This window comes from Callorhinus ursinus, unplaced genomic scaffold, assembly GCF_003265705.2.
Source record: "Callorhinus ursinus isolate GAN/ISIS: 27379988/994484 unplaced genomic scaffold, GSC_fseal_2.0 scaffold14, whole genome shotgun sequence".
Lineage (NCBI taxonomy): Eukaryota > Metazoa > Chordata > Mammalia > Carnivora > Otariidae > Callorhinus > Callorhinus ursinus.
Genome location: NW_027397076.1, coordinates 7,853,867 through 7,870,646, shown reverse-complemented (window position 1 = coordinate 7,870,646; position 16,780 = coordinate 7,853,867). Strand labels below are relative to the sequence as shown.

At 34.4% G+C, this 16,780-nt stretch overlaps 1 protein-coding gene across 4 annotated transcripts in view; it reads left to right on the top strand.

Moving 5' to 3' along the window:
• PARPBP (PARP1 binding protein) overlaps nucleotides 1-16,780 on the top strand; it is a 103,802-nt gene that overhangs the window by 7,745 nt on the left and 79,277 nt on the right. For 3 of the 4 annotated variants that reach the window (XM_073900403.1, XM_025881318.2, XM_073900404.1), the window contains exons 3-4: nucleotides 6,708-6,938; nucleotides 13,167-13,274. In XM_073900403.1, the coding sequence (XP_073756504.1) occupies nucleotides 6,708-6,938; nucleotides 13,167-13,274 (339 nt within the window). The remainder of the gene's footprint in view (nucleotides 1-6,707; nucleotides 6,939-13,166; nucleotides 13,275-16,780) is intronic. The other variant, XM_025881319.2, reaches the window with a different exon arrangement.

The following is a 16,780-nucleotide window of genomic DNA, read 5'->3' as shown; positions in this document are numbered from 1 at the left end:
TTTCTTACACTATACACAAAGATAAACTCAAAATGGATGAAAGACCTAAACGTGAGACAGGAATCCATCAAAATCCTAGAGGAGGACACAGGCAGCAACCTCTGTCACCTCATTCGCAGTAACTTCTTGCTAGACATATCTCCAAAGGCAAGGGAAACAAAGGCAAAAATGAACTACTGGGACTTCATCAAGATAAAAGACTTTTGCACAGCAAAGGAAACAGTCCACAAAACCAAAAGACAACCGACAGAATGGGAGAAGATATTTGCAAATGCCATATCAGATAAAGGGCTGGAAGAACTTATCAAACTCAACACCCAAAGAACAAATAACCCAATCAAGAAATGGGCAGAAGACATGAACAGACATTTCTGCAAAGAAGACATCCAAATGGCCAACAGACACATGAAAAAGTACTCAACATTGCTCGGCATCAGGGAAATCCAAATCAAAACCTCAGGGAGATACCACCTCACACCAGTCAGAATGGCTTGAATTAACAAGTCAGGAAATGACAGATGTTGGTGGGGATGTGGAGAAAGGGGAACCCTCCTACACTGTTGGTGGGAATGCAAGCTGGTGCAGCCACTGTGGAAAACATTATGGAGGTTCCTCAAGTAGTTAAAGCTACCCTGTGACCCAGCAATTGCACTACTAGGTATTTATGCCAAAGATACAAATGTATCTTTGTAGTAATCTGAAGGGGGCACCTGCACCCCAGTGTTTATAGCACCAATGTCCACAATAGCCAAATTATGGAAAGAGCCCAGATGTTCATTGACGGATGAATGGATAAAGAAGATGTGGCATATATATATATACATTGGAATACTACTCAGCCATTGAAAAGTTGAAATCTTGCCATTTGCAGCAACGGGAACTAGAGGGTATTATGCTAGGGAAATAAGTCAATCAGAGAAAGACAATTATATGATCTCACTCATGTGCGATTTAAGAAACAGAGGATCATAGGGGAAGGGAGGGAAAAATAAAACAAGATGAAATCAGAGAGGGAGACAAACCATAAACTCTTAATCATAGGGAACAAACTGAGGGTTGTTGGAGGGGAGGGAGGCAAGGGGATCGGGTAACTGGGTGATGGACAGTAAGGATGGCACATAATGTAATGAGCACTGGGTATTACATAAGACTGATGAATCACTGAATTGTACCTCTGAAACTAATAATACACTATATGCTATTTAATTGAATTTAAATTAAAAAAAAAAGGAAATGAAAAAAAAAGTCTAAATGAAGATTACCCAGAGGTAAGCATAGTACCGAGGCTACTCCACAAATCTCCATCATCACCTTTTTGCTGGGCAGATTTTTTTTCTAGTGGACTTAGTAAGAGTGTTGTGTTTAGAGGCTTTGACTTCTTTGGCAGGGTGGGCAGGGGGGGTTCTCTGATCCAACTTCCTACCTCTTATGCTTAGCCTTGTCTCCTAAACTTTGTGCTCAGGGTTCATAAAAACCAGTTTCTTTAGTGCCAGGAATGGTAGTTACCAGGGAAATACTGGTCCCACCATTTGCTTACCCCTTTATATTGGCATTTGCTCATTGTTTTTGACCTTTTGTAATTTCCCTTTCTTATGAACAATTCAGTCATGCTTAAAAAAAGTTTTCCTATTTTCTCTTATAGTTTTAGGTATTTTATACCAGGAGGGGTTTCTCTGCATATCTAGCCGGGCAGATTGCCTTGTTAATGTATCTGTTTTAAAATTATAACAGATGGTATACATTCTTTCTGCATCTTGTTTTTGTTATCCAACATTGTTTTCAAGACCTCTTTAGGTACTGATAGAAAAGTTGATCTAATTTATTCATTTTACCAATCATCCTTTGTATGACTGGTATATTTTACTCATTGATAGACTTTTTTTTTGGTATTATAATCTATTCTTCATTGAAATGAGATGTCTGCACAGAACAAGAGTTTCTCTAGACCCCATACACAGGTGGTCATATGATAGATACATCTTTAATTTGACTTGTTGCTACCAAATTACTCTTCAACTTGGTTATTAGAATTTACATTTATATCAACAATAGGACGGTACCATTTTCTTATCTTTCTCCATATTAGATGTTGTTGTCTAAGAACAAGAAAAGAGAGAAGAGGGTATTTCATTTGAATTTTTCTATTAACTAGAGCAATTAAACATCTTTAAAAATGTTTATTTGACTATTTAGGTATCCTCTTTTTATTGTCTGCTCATACATATCTTTTGCTTATTTTACTGTTGAGTTATTTTTATCTCTTTCTTACTCTTTAAAAGAGTTCTACATGTACTTTGGATACTCGCTTTGTAACACACTTTGTTGATAACTTCTGATGTGCTCCATTTTACCTACCTTCAACTGGTTATATTTCCTTTTACATTGTTTCACCAGTATTTATATGCCAGACTTCTCTACTGAGTCTAACTTGGTATGATCAGCTACTTACTGGACATTTTACCTTGATGTCCCAGTATGGTCTCCACATCAGTTTTTAAAAGTAGACTATATTGTTTCCTCCCTCAACTTACCTTCTTCTTTATATTCTGAGTCTTAATCTTATATACCATTGTTCACTTAGTCTGTGAAGCTAGACACCCAAAGGTCATTGTAAAGTCTCTTTCTTTTGCTTTCCATTGCAATCCACATTCAAGTCTTTCCAATTTTACTGCCTGAGCATTTAAAAAAAAAATCTCTCCTTCTTTAGTAACATGAAGAAATGGTGCCAAGGTAATTAATAGAATCTGAGGATATTGTGTAAATGGAATAGACTAGCTAAAGGTTAAACTTTGGTGACCATTCACTGGAAAATGAAAAGAGAGAAATTGAAGCAATTATTAAGAATCATTATTGTACAGTAATTGAGGGCTGTTGTTTTGGAATTAAGCAGACCATGTTCTAATCACCTTCTACTGTTTGTTTATGAATAATTTTTGAAACATAAATATATCAGAAAGGTAAGTGAAATGTACCCTGAAGAAAATTTAGTTTTCATTATAAAAATTTTGATATGTTGAAATACTCAGTTCAAGTCGTTTTTTCTTCTGGGCTTGTCTGTGTAGCACTCACTCAGGATCTCTTTCTACTTTTTAATTTTCTACTTGCTAATTCACTTAATTCACTGTGAAAGTTCAGACTCTGGGTGGGAAAGAAGAGGAGGGGTGAATTGCAACTGAGCTTATCACAGTTTGTGTATGTGTGTGCACATGTGCAGTGGAGATGGTGGACTGCAGTTCTGATTGACTCCAACTCTCCATGTGGAGTTAGCTCAGGCATCCCCAGCTGTGCTCAGACTTCCATGTCACTCAGCAATATGAAACAACATACATGTATGCCTGCAAGTGCATTCATAAGTAGTAGACGGTAATAAAAAGTTGGGGTTGATTGTATATATGCTTCACCTATATTTTTCACTTTGTGAGCTTTATTTAGGTTTTTAATTCTCTGAAGTTTGAGAACACGAGTCTCTAAAGTATGATCCTCCCAACTGAATTTGACTACAATAAAACTTGTGAATACCTAGTAGAGTTGTTAGTCTGTCTACTGGCATGTTTGTTTTCTTCGCTGCTTTAATGGGGATAAAGAAAAGGTAATTAAAATAATCTTTGAGTTTTAGGTTTTGGCATGTTTTCTGAGGGGAAGTTTTTTTAGCTTAAATTGGATGACCTCTAGGAGTTTTATACTGCTAAAGATTTAACTTATAGATTCCTTGAGGACTACATGGCAAATATATATGACTTTTATTATTAAGTTGCAAATAGTGTTTTAGCTTTTCCTTTCCTTGGAATTGACTTCATAGTTTGACTCTGTCTGGCAATTACATTATAAATGCTATTTTTCATGAACTTAAATAGCCTTAAGAACGTTACAAATGTTCCATGGGGTGAAACAAAGATATTAATTTTATAACTTCATGGAAAGCCACAGTCTGTGGTTGACTGTCAGATTTGAAAATGACCTAACATTGACATAACAAATAAGAAGAAACAGTTTTTACAATTGTATTACATTATATAATACTCCTCCTAACAAACAATTATTTTAGTTTGAATAAGAAAAGAGAAAGAATGACATTTTTTGATCACCTGCCATTCATCAGGTGTTATTTAATCTGTATAATCTCATTTTATAATCAGGGAAAAGTATTCACAGGATTTTCATTATTTTGCCCATGGTCACCTAGCCGATTAATGCCCTTAAGTAGACTTGCTATCTTTTCTGTTTTTTGATAACAACAAAAGTTCCAGTTAGTTAAAAATGTAAAGTTTAAGTTTTTGAATAATTATTAAAATAACTTCAGCAAAATATACAAAGTACAAGTGCTCTGAAAAAGTGTAACTTCATTTTTTTTCTCATTTTTTCTTATGAAATATAATCCTTCTTATGTCCATCAGAGAACTAAAGCATTGACCATCTTGAACTTCCTTCAGATATTAGCCAGCTGGCATGTTTTCCTAGCAAAACATTTTCTGATTTGACCACAAGCTCTCTGAATCAGTTGTTACTGGTTTGAATAATAGAATATGCTGTCATGGTGGGCACCTGATCATGAAAACTGATATCTGGAGTACATTTTTATTTGGATTTAAAATGTTTTTACAATCCCAGTATAAACACTGTTAATCTAGTCAAAACCTTTTCTCACAAGATCAAGAGCTTGCATGGTTTTACTTTAACTAGTTACAGTCAACAGAATGAGACTGAATTGTACATTTACATTAGGCAAAATTTTAATTTATTATTCATATGAAGGATGTCATATCAAAACAGTTTTAGGAATTTTTGAGATAAAATAAGTTAGTTTCAAACTCTAAATAGCTGGATTTATTTAACTTAAATACCATTTGGAAATTTTATTGTATAATTTTTGTGGGATTGGGAAGTAAAGTACACAATTTTTGATGCAATGCTGAGAAATTACAATCTGTCTTACATTTGGGTTATGGATTCAAGATTTGAGAGTTACTTTTTTTTTGGTTTTTCACTGAATTAGTTTCATGAAATATAATTAATTTTTATAATTTTGATATAGCAGGTCCCTCCAAAGACAGTAAGGATAATTTTCTTAGTTGTCTCCATAAGGATGAGTAAAAGTTAATTATTTTTAAGGCAGTTTAAACATAATTGCCTTAAATTTGGATAGTAACTAGAAATATGCCTGATTTTTATAAAATAAATATAGATTTAAAAGAGTCAGGTAGAAAATAGTATATTATTTGGCTCTTTTTTTTTTAAGATTTTGTTTATTTATTTGAGATCGTGAGATAGCACAAGCAGGGGGAGCAGCAGAGAGAGAGGGAGAAGCAGGCTCCTTGCTGAACAGGGAGCCAGACGTGGGGCTCCATCCCAGAACCCTAGGATCTGAGTCGAAAGCAGACGCTTAACTGACTGAGCCACCCAGGCGCCCCTATTTGTCTCTATTTGATTCTTTTTATTATTCTTCATTGGCTAAAGATGATGTTACAATTTTAGTTCCAGTGAATTACGGTTTTATTTAAATATCCACCCATCTTTCAGTGCAAATGATGGAAAAATCTTGGCGTTACCAGAAACTACTAACATATTAAGGGATCTTAACTGTGGAAGAGAGCAACATAATACATTTCACAAAATTACATATGGATACTTAAAAATATTTGTTATTCATGCTGTATTGGAAAGGAGTAGTTAGAATTTTTTACTGAATTAGGGCTGGCATTTTTTGGAGGACACCATTTTTTTTTTAAAGATTTTATTTATTTATTTGACAGAGACAGACACAGCAAAAGAGGGAACACAAGCAGGGCGAGTGGGAGAGGAAGAAGCAGGCTTCCTGGCCAAGCAGGGAGCCCGATGCAGGGCTCGATCCCAGGACCCTGGGATCATGACCTGAGCCAAAGGCAGATGCTTAATGACTAAGCCACCCAGGCGCCCCATGGAGGGCACCATTATTAATATCTGGGATATTAAGTGGGAGCAGAATGCAATTAATTAAAAAAAAATCCTTCAGCATGTCTACTAATACATCATGTTGATATTGAAGAAGAGAAAAAAGAACAATTTTACCTCAATAGGAACATCCAACAACTTATAGGAAGAAGCTGTGGGTTTTTAGCACTTGTTTATAGTTTAATGTGTCCATGAGCAGGGAAGAATCAAAATTCTTCTCTAACCCAAGGTTTTAGCACTGATATTTTGCTTTTCCTGGAACAATAATGAAACAAAATGTGATTTTTAAAAATTTAGTGTTTATGATCATGTTTTAAGACTAACAGTTGGAATAGTGTGGTATGTGGTAATTCAGTATGGCATTGAAAGTTTTGAATAAGAGATTAAAAATACATTAGCTAGAGGAGCTAAAAGGAACTAAGTATTAACAGAATCAAATGTTTCCCCGATCAGTAGTACTTAAGAACAGATCACTGCCCACCCATTCCCTGAACTTGGGTAGAAGAAATTTAGTGAAGAATGACTATATATTTGCTAATTTTGTCATGCACAAACTTGCCAGTTATTTATATTTTATAAAACCATCAAAATCTTTTTCTTTTCTATCTGGTTTTAAAATTATTCCATAACTCAGCTTGGATGATCTCTTCAAATCCACAAGAATTCAATGTAGACTTTTCTGTAACAAAATTCAATTTGTACTTCCCATCTCAATTACTAGTTAATGAATATTCTGGTACCCAACTTTATCTTTTGATTTTTGGCATTGTCTCTTTCAGCACAGTGGAGAATTTACAGTTTCCCTCAGCGATGTCTTATTGACCTGGAAATACTTCCTACATGAGAAGTTGAACTTATCAGTTGAAAATATGGAAGTGATTGACCATTATGAGGACATTAGGAGGATTTACGATGATTTCTTAAAGAATAGTAATATGTTAGATCTGATTGATGTTTATAAAAAATGTGTTTTGATTTCTAGTTGTGAAAATAATGCCAACATATCCCCTGTAAGTATTTTTTAAAATAATTATATCTTAAATGAAAATTGGCTAGATTTATTTTTATTTTAAACTATGGTATCAGCATTTATAGTAACTTGATAATGCTTTTGTTTTTAAGATCATGTTAGAAATGGAAATTTATCTACCTGAAAGTTAGTTATTACTGGAAAGAAATATTTCAGTGGTAAATTTTACTGGAATTCTGTTATTTGGTTGAAATACAAGAACAGCTTCTTACTAGATCAAAAAGTTTTAACAAAGAGATCGGTCCCAAATGCGTGATTTCTTTTTGAATTTGTGCCAAGGATTGCTTTTCTATTTTACTTTCTTGGTTTAATGTGCATCTGTTCATTTGGCATATGTTGTATAAATGATTGTTATGACTCTCTCTATGGATTAATATTGTTTTACTGAGATAGGGTATCATTTTGTGACGATAGTACGATGCAATAAACATGAGGTAATATACTGTTCCTTTTTTTTTACATACACATATTCACTGCTTTATTTTTTTATTGAATGTAAATTTTAAAACTAATGAGATGCCATCCTTTGCAGTTTGGTTTTATCTACATTAGAATTAATAAACTGTTTTAGAATATATTTGGATGTATCTAGTTGTTTTAAAGTGTTGAAATATATTTATCTTAACATTTACTGAGTATCAATAAAGTAGCAATTAAATAGTGGTAATAACAATAATTGTAGATATAATTAGAAGAAAATGTTTATTATATTGTCTAAGATATTAAAATATTTTATAAATATTTCTATCTGATACTTGGAAATCATGTTTTGGCTGCTTGTAATAGAAACCTCCAGAGTAACAGTGGTTTAAGAAAATGGAAGTTTAGTTCACTCCTTATAAAAGGAGTCTTAATGTAAGCATCTGGGACTGATGTGACAGCTCTGTGGTTATCAGATACCTAGGATTTTTCTGTCATTCTGCTCTCCCGTCGTAGTTCTTGACCTCTGCCCTCAAGATCATTTGTGGTTCAAGGTAGCTGTTGAAGCTCCAGATTCCATAGCAGCTTTCCTTGCATCAGGAAGTAGTAAGGGAGCACAACACTCCTTTCCTTTTAAAGAGACATGGCTCTTTTGCTTCCATGTCCTTGCCCAAAGCTTAGTCACATGGCCACACCAAGATGTTAGGGAAGATGGAGAATATAGTCTTTTTTTTTTTTCTGGGTAACATGCCAGAATAAAAACAAAATCTCTGTTACTGAGGAAGAAGGGGAGAGTGGATATTGGCAGGCAGTTTGCTGTCTTGGCCTCACTGGGCTATAATGGAACCCTTTCCCCTGTTGTAACTTTTTTTAAAAATTTTATTTATTTATTTGAGAGAGAGAGAGCACGAGTGTGGGGGGAGGGGCAAAGAGAGAGGGAGAAGCAGGCTCCCCGCTGAGCATATAGCCCAACACAGGGCTCAATGCGGGCTCCACTTGGGGCTCAGTCCCAGGACCCTGGGATCATGATCTGAGCCAAAGGCAGATGCTTAACTGACTGAGCTACCGAGGTGCCCCCTTGTTGTAACTTTCTGAGACACACATGCATCCCCACACTATGGTAAAGATACTTGTGAGGCAAGATAGTTTTTTTTCATTCCTCCCTACCTATATTTTATTTGCTTGTAGAGATGATTTTTGACTTCTTTTCATATAGTTAATTTAGAGAGGCTAATCAAACCTAAGTATTAGATTGTAGGAACAACAAAGAGAATCTTCTGATAAACCAATGAGAGTATAATCTGCCTGAGGTTTTTGGGCACATTGTTTTCATCTTATCCTTTGTTCCTGTCTAAGTCTTCTAATAAGCCTCTTCATTTAAGTGCATCAACTACAGTATGAGATATATAGATCTACATTTGAGGGAGTTCTGTGTCTCCAAATATCAATAATGTTCTTCTGCAGAACATCAGGAGTAGAGTGGAAGCTGCTGAGATGATAGCATGTGAAGTTGAAATTTTTCTGCACTTAAAATGGAAGATTTGATCTTTGATACTTGTTTGCTCTAGGGAAATTTCCAATGAAGAAAAAGTGAGCAGGATAACAGATCCCTAGATTGATTTCCTCAAAAATGCATTAAAATAACCCTAATTTATGCTAAAAGTGTCTTTAAAAATTATTTATTTGAGGGGGGGAGGGGTGGGAGAGAATCTTCAAGCAGACCCCCCACTGAGTACTGAGTCCTATGAGGGGTTTGATCCCACAACCCATGAGATCATAACCTGAGCTGAAACCAAGAGTGGGATGCTTAACCAACTAAGCCAACCAGGTGCCCCTAAAAGTGTCTTTAAAGATACATATGCTTATGTATCTTTGTTTCTTATTTATTGTAGCCTAAATAAGGCAGAAGTTACGAGGAATTAAGATAAAGGTAAGACAGGGATGTTCTGGGAACATGGTAACTTGAACAAGTTATTTCATACATTATAATTGTATTTCATACAATTATAAATGTATAAATACATATAAATATTTCATACATTATAATTCCTCTCCTGGGGAACATGGATGCAGGGCCTGCGGACATCTGGGAGCATATAAGGCCTTGAATTCTAAATGGAGTCCAAATAGAGACGATTGGTACAGAGTTTGCTTTTTCATGAATTTAACAATTATCTGAAGGACATTGGAGACCTGGGCTGAGAAGAAATTGTAGATTCCAAGAAGAGCTTAGCAGCCCTCAGAAATCTGGGGACTTTCTGGGGAAGGTCAACAAATACCCTCTGTGAGTGTGCCAGGATTCTCTGACTCAGGAAGCTAAGAAGTAGCTGAATGGATGGGCATACTGTAGGTGATCCTTGAGAGACCACAAGAAGACTCTTCCTTGGCTTAAGCAGGTGACTGGCATCCTGTTTATTTTTCCACTGATGCTTCATAAAGAGTAGAGACTATTTCAACTTCTATTACTTGTAGAATTGTCATCACTTAGGGTACCTCAACAGTCTCAAGGCTGAGCCTTCAAAGAGCCAATGAAGAAAAGCAACAGCCACTTAAGGAGTCCCAGCAGCCACAGAAAGATGAGTTAACTAAGATCACATGTGACCAACAGAATAGAGCTCTTAGTGGTGAATGACAACTTGAATCCGTAAAAATAGTAAGTACTCAAGGAAATTCAAGGACTCACCTAAATGTAAGACTTTCTAGATTTAAAGAAAAGAAAAAAGAGAAGTCTTCCCAATGCAACAGATGAATTCAGACACAAATTAGAGTTCTGAAAGTCAAATACAATTAATATTTAAAAAACAGGGGCACCTGGGTGGCTCAGTCGGTTCAGCGTCTGCCTTCGGCTCAGGTCAAAATCTTAGGGTTCTGGGATTGAGCCCCGTCTCGGGCTCCCTACTCAGTGGAAAGCCTGCTTCTCCCTCTCCCCCCTGCTTGTGATCTCTCTCGCTCTCTTTCTCTCAAATAAATAAAATCTTTTAAAAAAAACAATCTTTTAAAAATAAATAAAGTACAGAGAGAAAAATATGAAGATGAAGAAATCATGAAGGAAAAGTTAAGAAACTTGGAGGTTGGATCTAGAGGATTTAACATAACAAATGATAGGAATTCCAGAGGAGAAAAAGGAACAGACACAGAAGAGGCCATGATTAAATAAAATATTCTAACCACATTTGTGATAATAAAATTTCCCTGAGTCTGTTAGTTAAGAGTGTTTATGAAGTTCCAGGCTGTGTTGAAGACAAAAGACACATACCTAGGCATATCCTGGTAAAATTTCTGAACTCTTAAGGATAAAGATAAATATTATAAGTTTCCTGGTGGAAAGAACAAGTTATTTAAAAGGAACAACAATGAAATAACATGTCCTGAAAGAGGAGGACAGTGACCTAAGAATCTCATCCTCAACAAGATATCACTTACCAGCTAAATTAAAGGAAGGATTTGTGAGGATATGCAAAAATTTGGAGAATGTCATCTTCATACTTCAAGTGAAGAATTTGCCTTTCAAAGACCGTAATAATTAAACAGATGAACTAGAGAGCAGATGGCTATCCAGGGGAAGATGGTAGTGAGCAATGAAACTTGGACTGTATGTGTGCCTAGTTAAAATTATAAGGGTGGACTGGGAATATGTGTGCTAAAATGGAAGGCTTATACTAAGGGAGATTCTGATAGTTTAAAGTTAAAATGGCTAAATATTGGAGTTTATTGGCATTATCACTTTTAAATAATAATAGAGAAATGGGTCTGATGCGAGTACAGGAAAGTGAAGGTAACCGTTAATTGAATGGAAAAATGTAGTTAAAAAGAGGATAAAAATAGAATGAATAACAACTTACCAAATCAGGAAAGATAGAAGTCAGTAAAATTCATAGTGCATCACAGAAAATCCATTGTGATTTTTGTGCTTACTTCAGAAAGCTTTATGCTATATCAACTAGAATCCTTGTTAAATTTTTAGTTCTAGGAACCCCTTTGCACTCTTAAAAATTATTTAGGACTACAAGGAGATTTTGTTTATATGAGTTATATCGGTTGATATTTATATTGAAGATTAAAATTGAGATATGTTTAAAGTATCAGTTATTAAAATATTGATAGCAAACCTATTATATGTTAATGTGAATAGTATTTTATGAATAAATTTTCCAAGAATAAAAAAATTGTGAGAATAGTGACACTGTTTTACATTTTTAGAAATATCCTTGATGTCACGTGTGATAGAAAATAGCTGGATTCTCATGTCTGCTTCTTTTTGATATGTTGTTTTGATTGAAGTATATCAAGAAAATTTAGATTCACAAAGGTACATCGTTGGAAAAGGGAGAAACTCCTGGATCCCCTGAATGGACCTTTGGGACTCAGGAGTCCTTGGACCATACTCACTGAACTGATCTAGAATATTGTACTTTACATGTCATTAAACATGAAAATAGTTTTAAACCAGAGGGTAATATTATTAAAAAAGATAACACTGTGTTTATGAAAGAATAAATCTTTGCTTTTAACATCTCTTCTGAAAACATAAGAACCACAAGTGTGAGGACTACCTCTATTCAAAATTAAATAGTGAATTATTTTTTTAAAAAAGAGACACATCGAGTCTCTCTTAACTAACGCTTAACAGACTCTTAACTATGGAGGACAAACTGATGGTTACCAAAGGGGGAGGTAGGTGGGGGAATGAGTGAAATAGGTGATGGGGATTGAGTGCACTTCTTGTGATGAGCACAGGGTGATGTATAGAAGTGTTGAATCACTATATTGTATACCTGAAACTAATATAATACTATATGTTAACTATACTGGAATTAAATTAAAAAAACAGTGATTGTCAAACACAAATTCTCCCAAAATGACTTTTCTATTTAAAGATAATGACCCTGAATTATTTCATAACATTAATTTTTTAAATATTGAAAATTTGCACTGTAATGTAGTCGGTGGTCATTAAATGTTTCTGGCTAGTATTTAGAAAATAGGTATCTAAGTTGTCCTTTGTAATAAAGAAGTAAAAGTCAAAAGTTGTTAAGAAAGAAGGAAATTCTTTTTTTTAGTGAACTTGAATTTTGATATTCAAGTTATGAACAACAAAATCCTAGTCTTTCTAGTTTTTTTTTCTTTCTTACTGTTAGCTCTGAGTTCCAGCTCATCATATTAGTAGAATAGTGGCAAACTCTATTGCTTTTTAAGAAGTATATATTGGTGTTGGCTAATTGAATTTCAGTTAAAAAAATAGGAAAATAAAAATAAAAATGTATAGGTGAGTTGTTTTAGTTATAATTTTGCAATGGCTGAGAGGATAAGTGGTTTGCATTCTCATTAGGCTTTGTTAATTCAGTTTGTACCTTCCCTCCAGGTTGACTCATTAGGAATGGGGTGTGTGAATACCTATATAACCTTAGATCCCTTAGAACAAATAATATGTTTGAAATATTATGCTGTTAGGACACTAAGTTTACTTATATATAATTCCAAGATGAAGCATTTATTGTGTGCCTTAGGTAAGCCTTTTCTTTGCCATTCATTTTTTTCTATAAAAACAAAAGCCTCGGATTAAATTTCCAAGGTTATCTTTTAACTCTAAACTTGTAAACTCTTTGAGTACAGCCATTGGAAACAAGTATTTTGTTAGAAAGTTTAATTCCATGTACACTTACTGCCAACAAAGATCAGGTAATAATACTGTATACGGGAATATCAGTGACACTATATACAGTTTGGTGTGAAATGTTTTTTATAGTTGTCATAGCACCTAATTGTTAATAACCTATGTTTTCTACAGAGTCAACTACAGGATTTTCTGTCTGGGAGAGAGTGTGTAGTAGCTGGTGAAACTGATCTTTATGTACCGACATCACCGATGAGTAAACACAACCAGGATAATGAAAAGGTACTGATACATTGTGAGTAAATTAAAGCAAGATATGATTCTCTTCAAATCACCATTAATTTATACATTACAGTTATTATTTTTTTTTAATTTTTAGAAGTTTTAAATTTGTTTAAATAAAGCTATATTTGCAAAGAGTAATACATTAGAGACTGCTGAGAGCCTAATAGTTTCTTCCTGGTTTTGGGCCAAGGTAACAGGCACTGTGCAAAAATAGGTATCACTCTTAAGTCTCTGAAAAGTAGTTGGAAGGTCTAGGTTGCCAGAGTTCTTTGAATCTTTGTATTTGGTGAATTTGCTTACGGTTTTAAATGAATGATTCTTGGGAGGATATGTACAATTGAAAATTCTGTTCTGTCCCCTTTGCAGTAGATAACTGATGCATCACAAATTGTGTTAATAGAGTTTGTTGTGTAAACAAACCACAGAAAACAAACCACAGGTTTGGTCTAATATAATTTACCTTCGGTTAAATGCTATGCTATTAGGTACCTAATTAAATATAGTAACCCCTTACTAACCATGGGGGTAGTGTTTATGGAAGTTTCTATGGTGAATAAAATCGCTATTGACAAGATAAAAATTTAGGAGTATTAGAAACTGCAGTAAAATTACATTCAACATATCTAAATCCATCTTCTTCATTCAGTTTGATGAATCACCTTCTTCATTTTTAAGGAAACATTGCTAAGGCAGATTCTCCCATAAGTCTCATGCCATACAGATTGCACTTTAAGAAATATATTTGTCTAATGCAATATATGTTAAGGAAAAAAAAAGAAGAAGATAGCAGGAGGGGAAGAATGAAGGGGAGTAAGTCGGAGGGGGAGACGAACCATTAGAGACGATGGACTCTGAAAAACAAACTGAGGGTTCTAGAGGGGAGGGGGGTGGGGGGATGGGTTAGCCTGGTGATAGGTATTAAAGAGGGCACGTTCTGCGTGGAGCACTGGGTGTTATGCATAAACAATGAATCATGGAACACTACATCAAAAACTAATGATGTAATGTATGGTGATTAACATAACAATAAAAAATTATTAAAAAATATATTTGTCACTGCCCTCAATTAAATACCTGTGCATCTACTTCCTAGACTTACTAACGTGCTTGAACATCTGCATCTAATATTTTTTCTCCTGTATTTGAAAGTTAAGTTTCTGACATCATGACATTTAATCCATACAGTTCTTCAGCATATCATTTCCTGAAAATAGAGGCATGACCATAATATCATTATCATATATAAGAAAACTTAAGTATTCCCTAATATCACTTACTGTCTTCCCTATTCAGATTTCTCCAGTTGTCCCACAAATGGTTTTATATCTCTTAGAAGAACTCCCCTCAGTCTTTTTCTCTTATTTATCTGTTTAATTTCTCCTGGTATTATTTATCTTGTTCCTCTATTTCCAGTAAACTGGAAGTTTTATGCAAACCTTGCTTAGATTAAAGTTTAACGTTTCATAACAAAAACTTCATAACTGATGGTGAGTATCACATTAGGAGACACAAACTCAAGTTGTCCCAAATTGCCAGATCTTTCTAGGATAAGGATGTAGTTTTCCCTTTGCTATGAGCAGAAATCTGTGGGGTGACACCATGTAAATATCCTGTTTCCCAGCAACCTTTCACCCAGTGGTTTTACACATACATTCATGATCCTTGTCTGAATCAATTATTTCTTTAGTGTTTACAGAATGGTGAGTTTCTAACTCTGTCATGTCTTTATATTAATTAGCTGCCATTTCTCAGTAAAGCAGAGCTTGGTAAGATAAAGCTATTTAGGGAAATAGTTCCCTAAGAATGGCAGAGTCACGACTTAATTCTTTCCCTTTCATTACTAGTTTAGGAGTCAGGATGATAGTTATTTATAAGATAGGATGCAAATTAGATTTTTTTTCTATTTATCTTTCTCCTTTTTTATGCGTGTATTTATTGCTATGGACTCATGAATTTTTATTTTTTCAGTTTTAAAATTAATTACCATCATTAATCTTTGATGCTAAAATGGAGGGATTCCCTTCAAGCTGACTTCTTTGTCTTTTTTACATGCCCTACTAGACTTCTGAGCACTTCTCTTTTTTCTGGCATAATAAAATATTCCAAGTCCATTTTTGAATGTTTTCTGCCCAGATATGATTCCTTTCAGTGATTTGTAACTATTTTTCTCTTGCTTGAAGTTAATTTTTCACTTGCATTGTTTTTCCCTCCTGTCTCAAATATTGATAAAATGTTTACCAAATGCCCGGTCTTTCTCATTGGTACTTAAGGGGTACATTCATATATCAAGACAGTAGATCACTTACAAGTCTCTTCTCTCTGATTTATCTTACAGGCTCTATAGGGAAGAAACAATAATTGTTATTGTTTCTTTTAATTAAGAGAAATGAACTAATTTGTATGTGTAAAATACCTAGGTGTTTATAATTTTGGCTTACAGATATAAAATGTTATCTTAAACATATCCATGAAAAAAGAGTATAGCATATAGAAACTAATGGGTCTTCATTGCAAGCATATAGTTTTCTCATTTAAAAAAAGTCATAGTTTCATTGTGTTAATCCTCTACTTTTTTATCTCTTGCCTCCTTTTTCTAAGAGTATTCTACCTATTAGCCGATAGATTAGATTTTATGAGGACTATTAAAGTAGCAGCCATCCTCTCAACTATTTTTCTGTTACTTGCAGACTTCTAATTTTTCTTTTTGCAAAGTCTTTTTGGAAGGCAATATATTTCTATTAAAATTCCAGAGTGACTTTTTGAACTGAAGTCTTGCAGAGATATATATTTGATCACAAAATGTACCTTACCAATGCCACACCAAAGTCATCAAGTAGATGAATTAGATAAATGGCATGAATTTGAGAAACAATATTTTTGTTTCCTTATTTTATCTTTCCTAAGGTACTAAACTGCTTTAGAAATTCTGAAGTAAAGAAGGGAAAAATAGAATAAAAGCCCTAAAAGAAAATCATCAGTTAAGGGGTTGCCTGGGTGGCTCAGTTCTTGAGCGTCTTCCTTCGGCTTAGGTCATGATCCCGGGGTCCTGGGATCGAGCCCCGGGTCATGCTCCCTGCTCCGCGGGAAGCCTGCTTCTCCCTCTCCACTCCCCCTGCTTGTGTTCCCTCTCTTGCTGTGTCTTTCTTTGTCAAATGACTAAATAAAATCTTTAAAAAAAAATCGTCAGTTAAATAAAAAATTCTACTGGTATATTAGTTCTAGGCCAACTCTTTTTTTTTTTTTTTGGTCATTATATGTAAGAATTTATGTGTTTGGCAAAGAAAGTAAAAAAAGAAAACCTGTATAAATTATTAATCTCAATCTAGAAAAACTGACTTTCTTCAAATTGAGATTGAATATCTGCATTTCAGTAATAATTAAGGGATAGGAAAAGGAACTTGGAGTTGCCAGAAAGCTTAAATAAAATTGTTCAACTTCTAAACAAACATTGCAAATACTTTGTGGCATGGATTGAATCAGTGTATTAAATAAATAAACAGAAC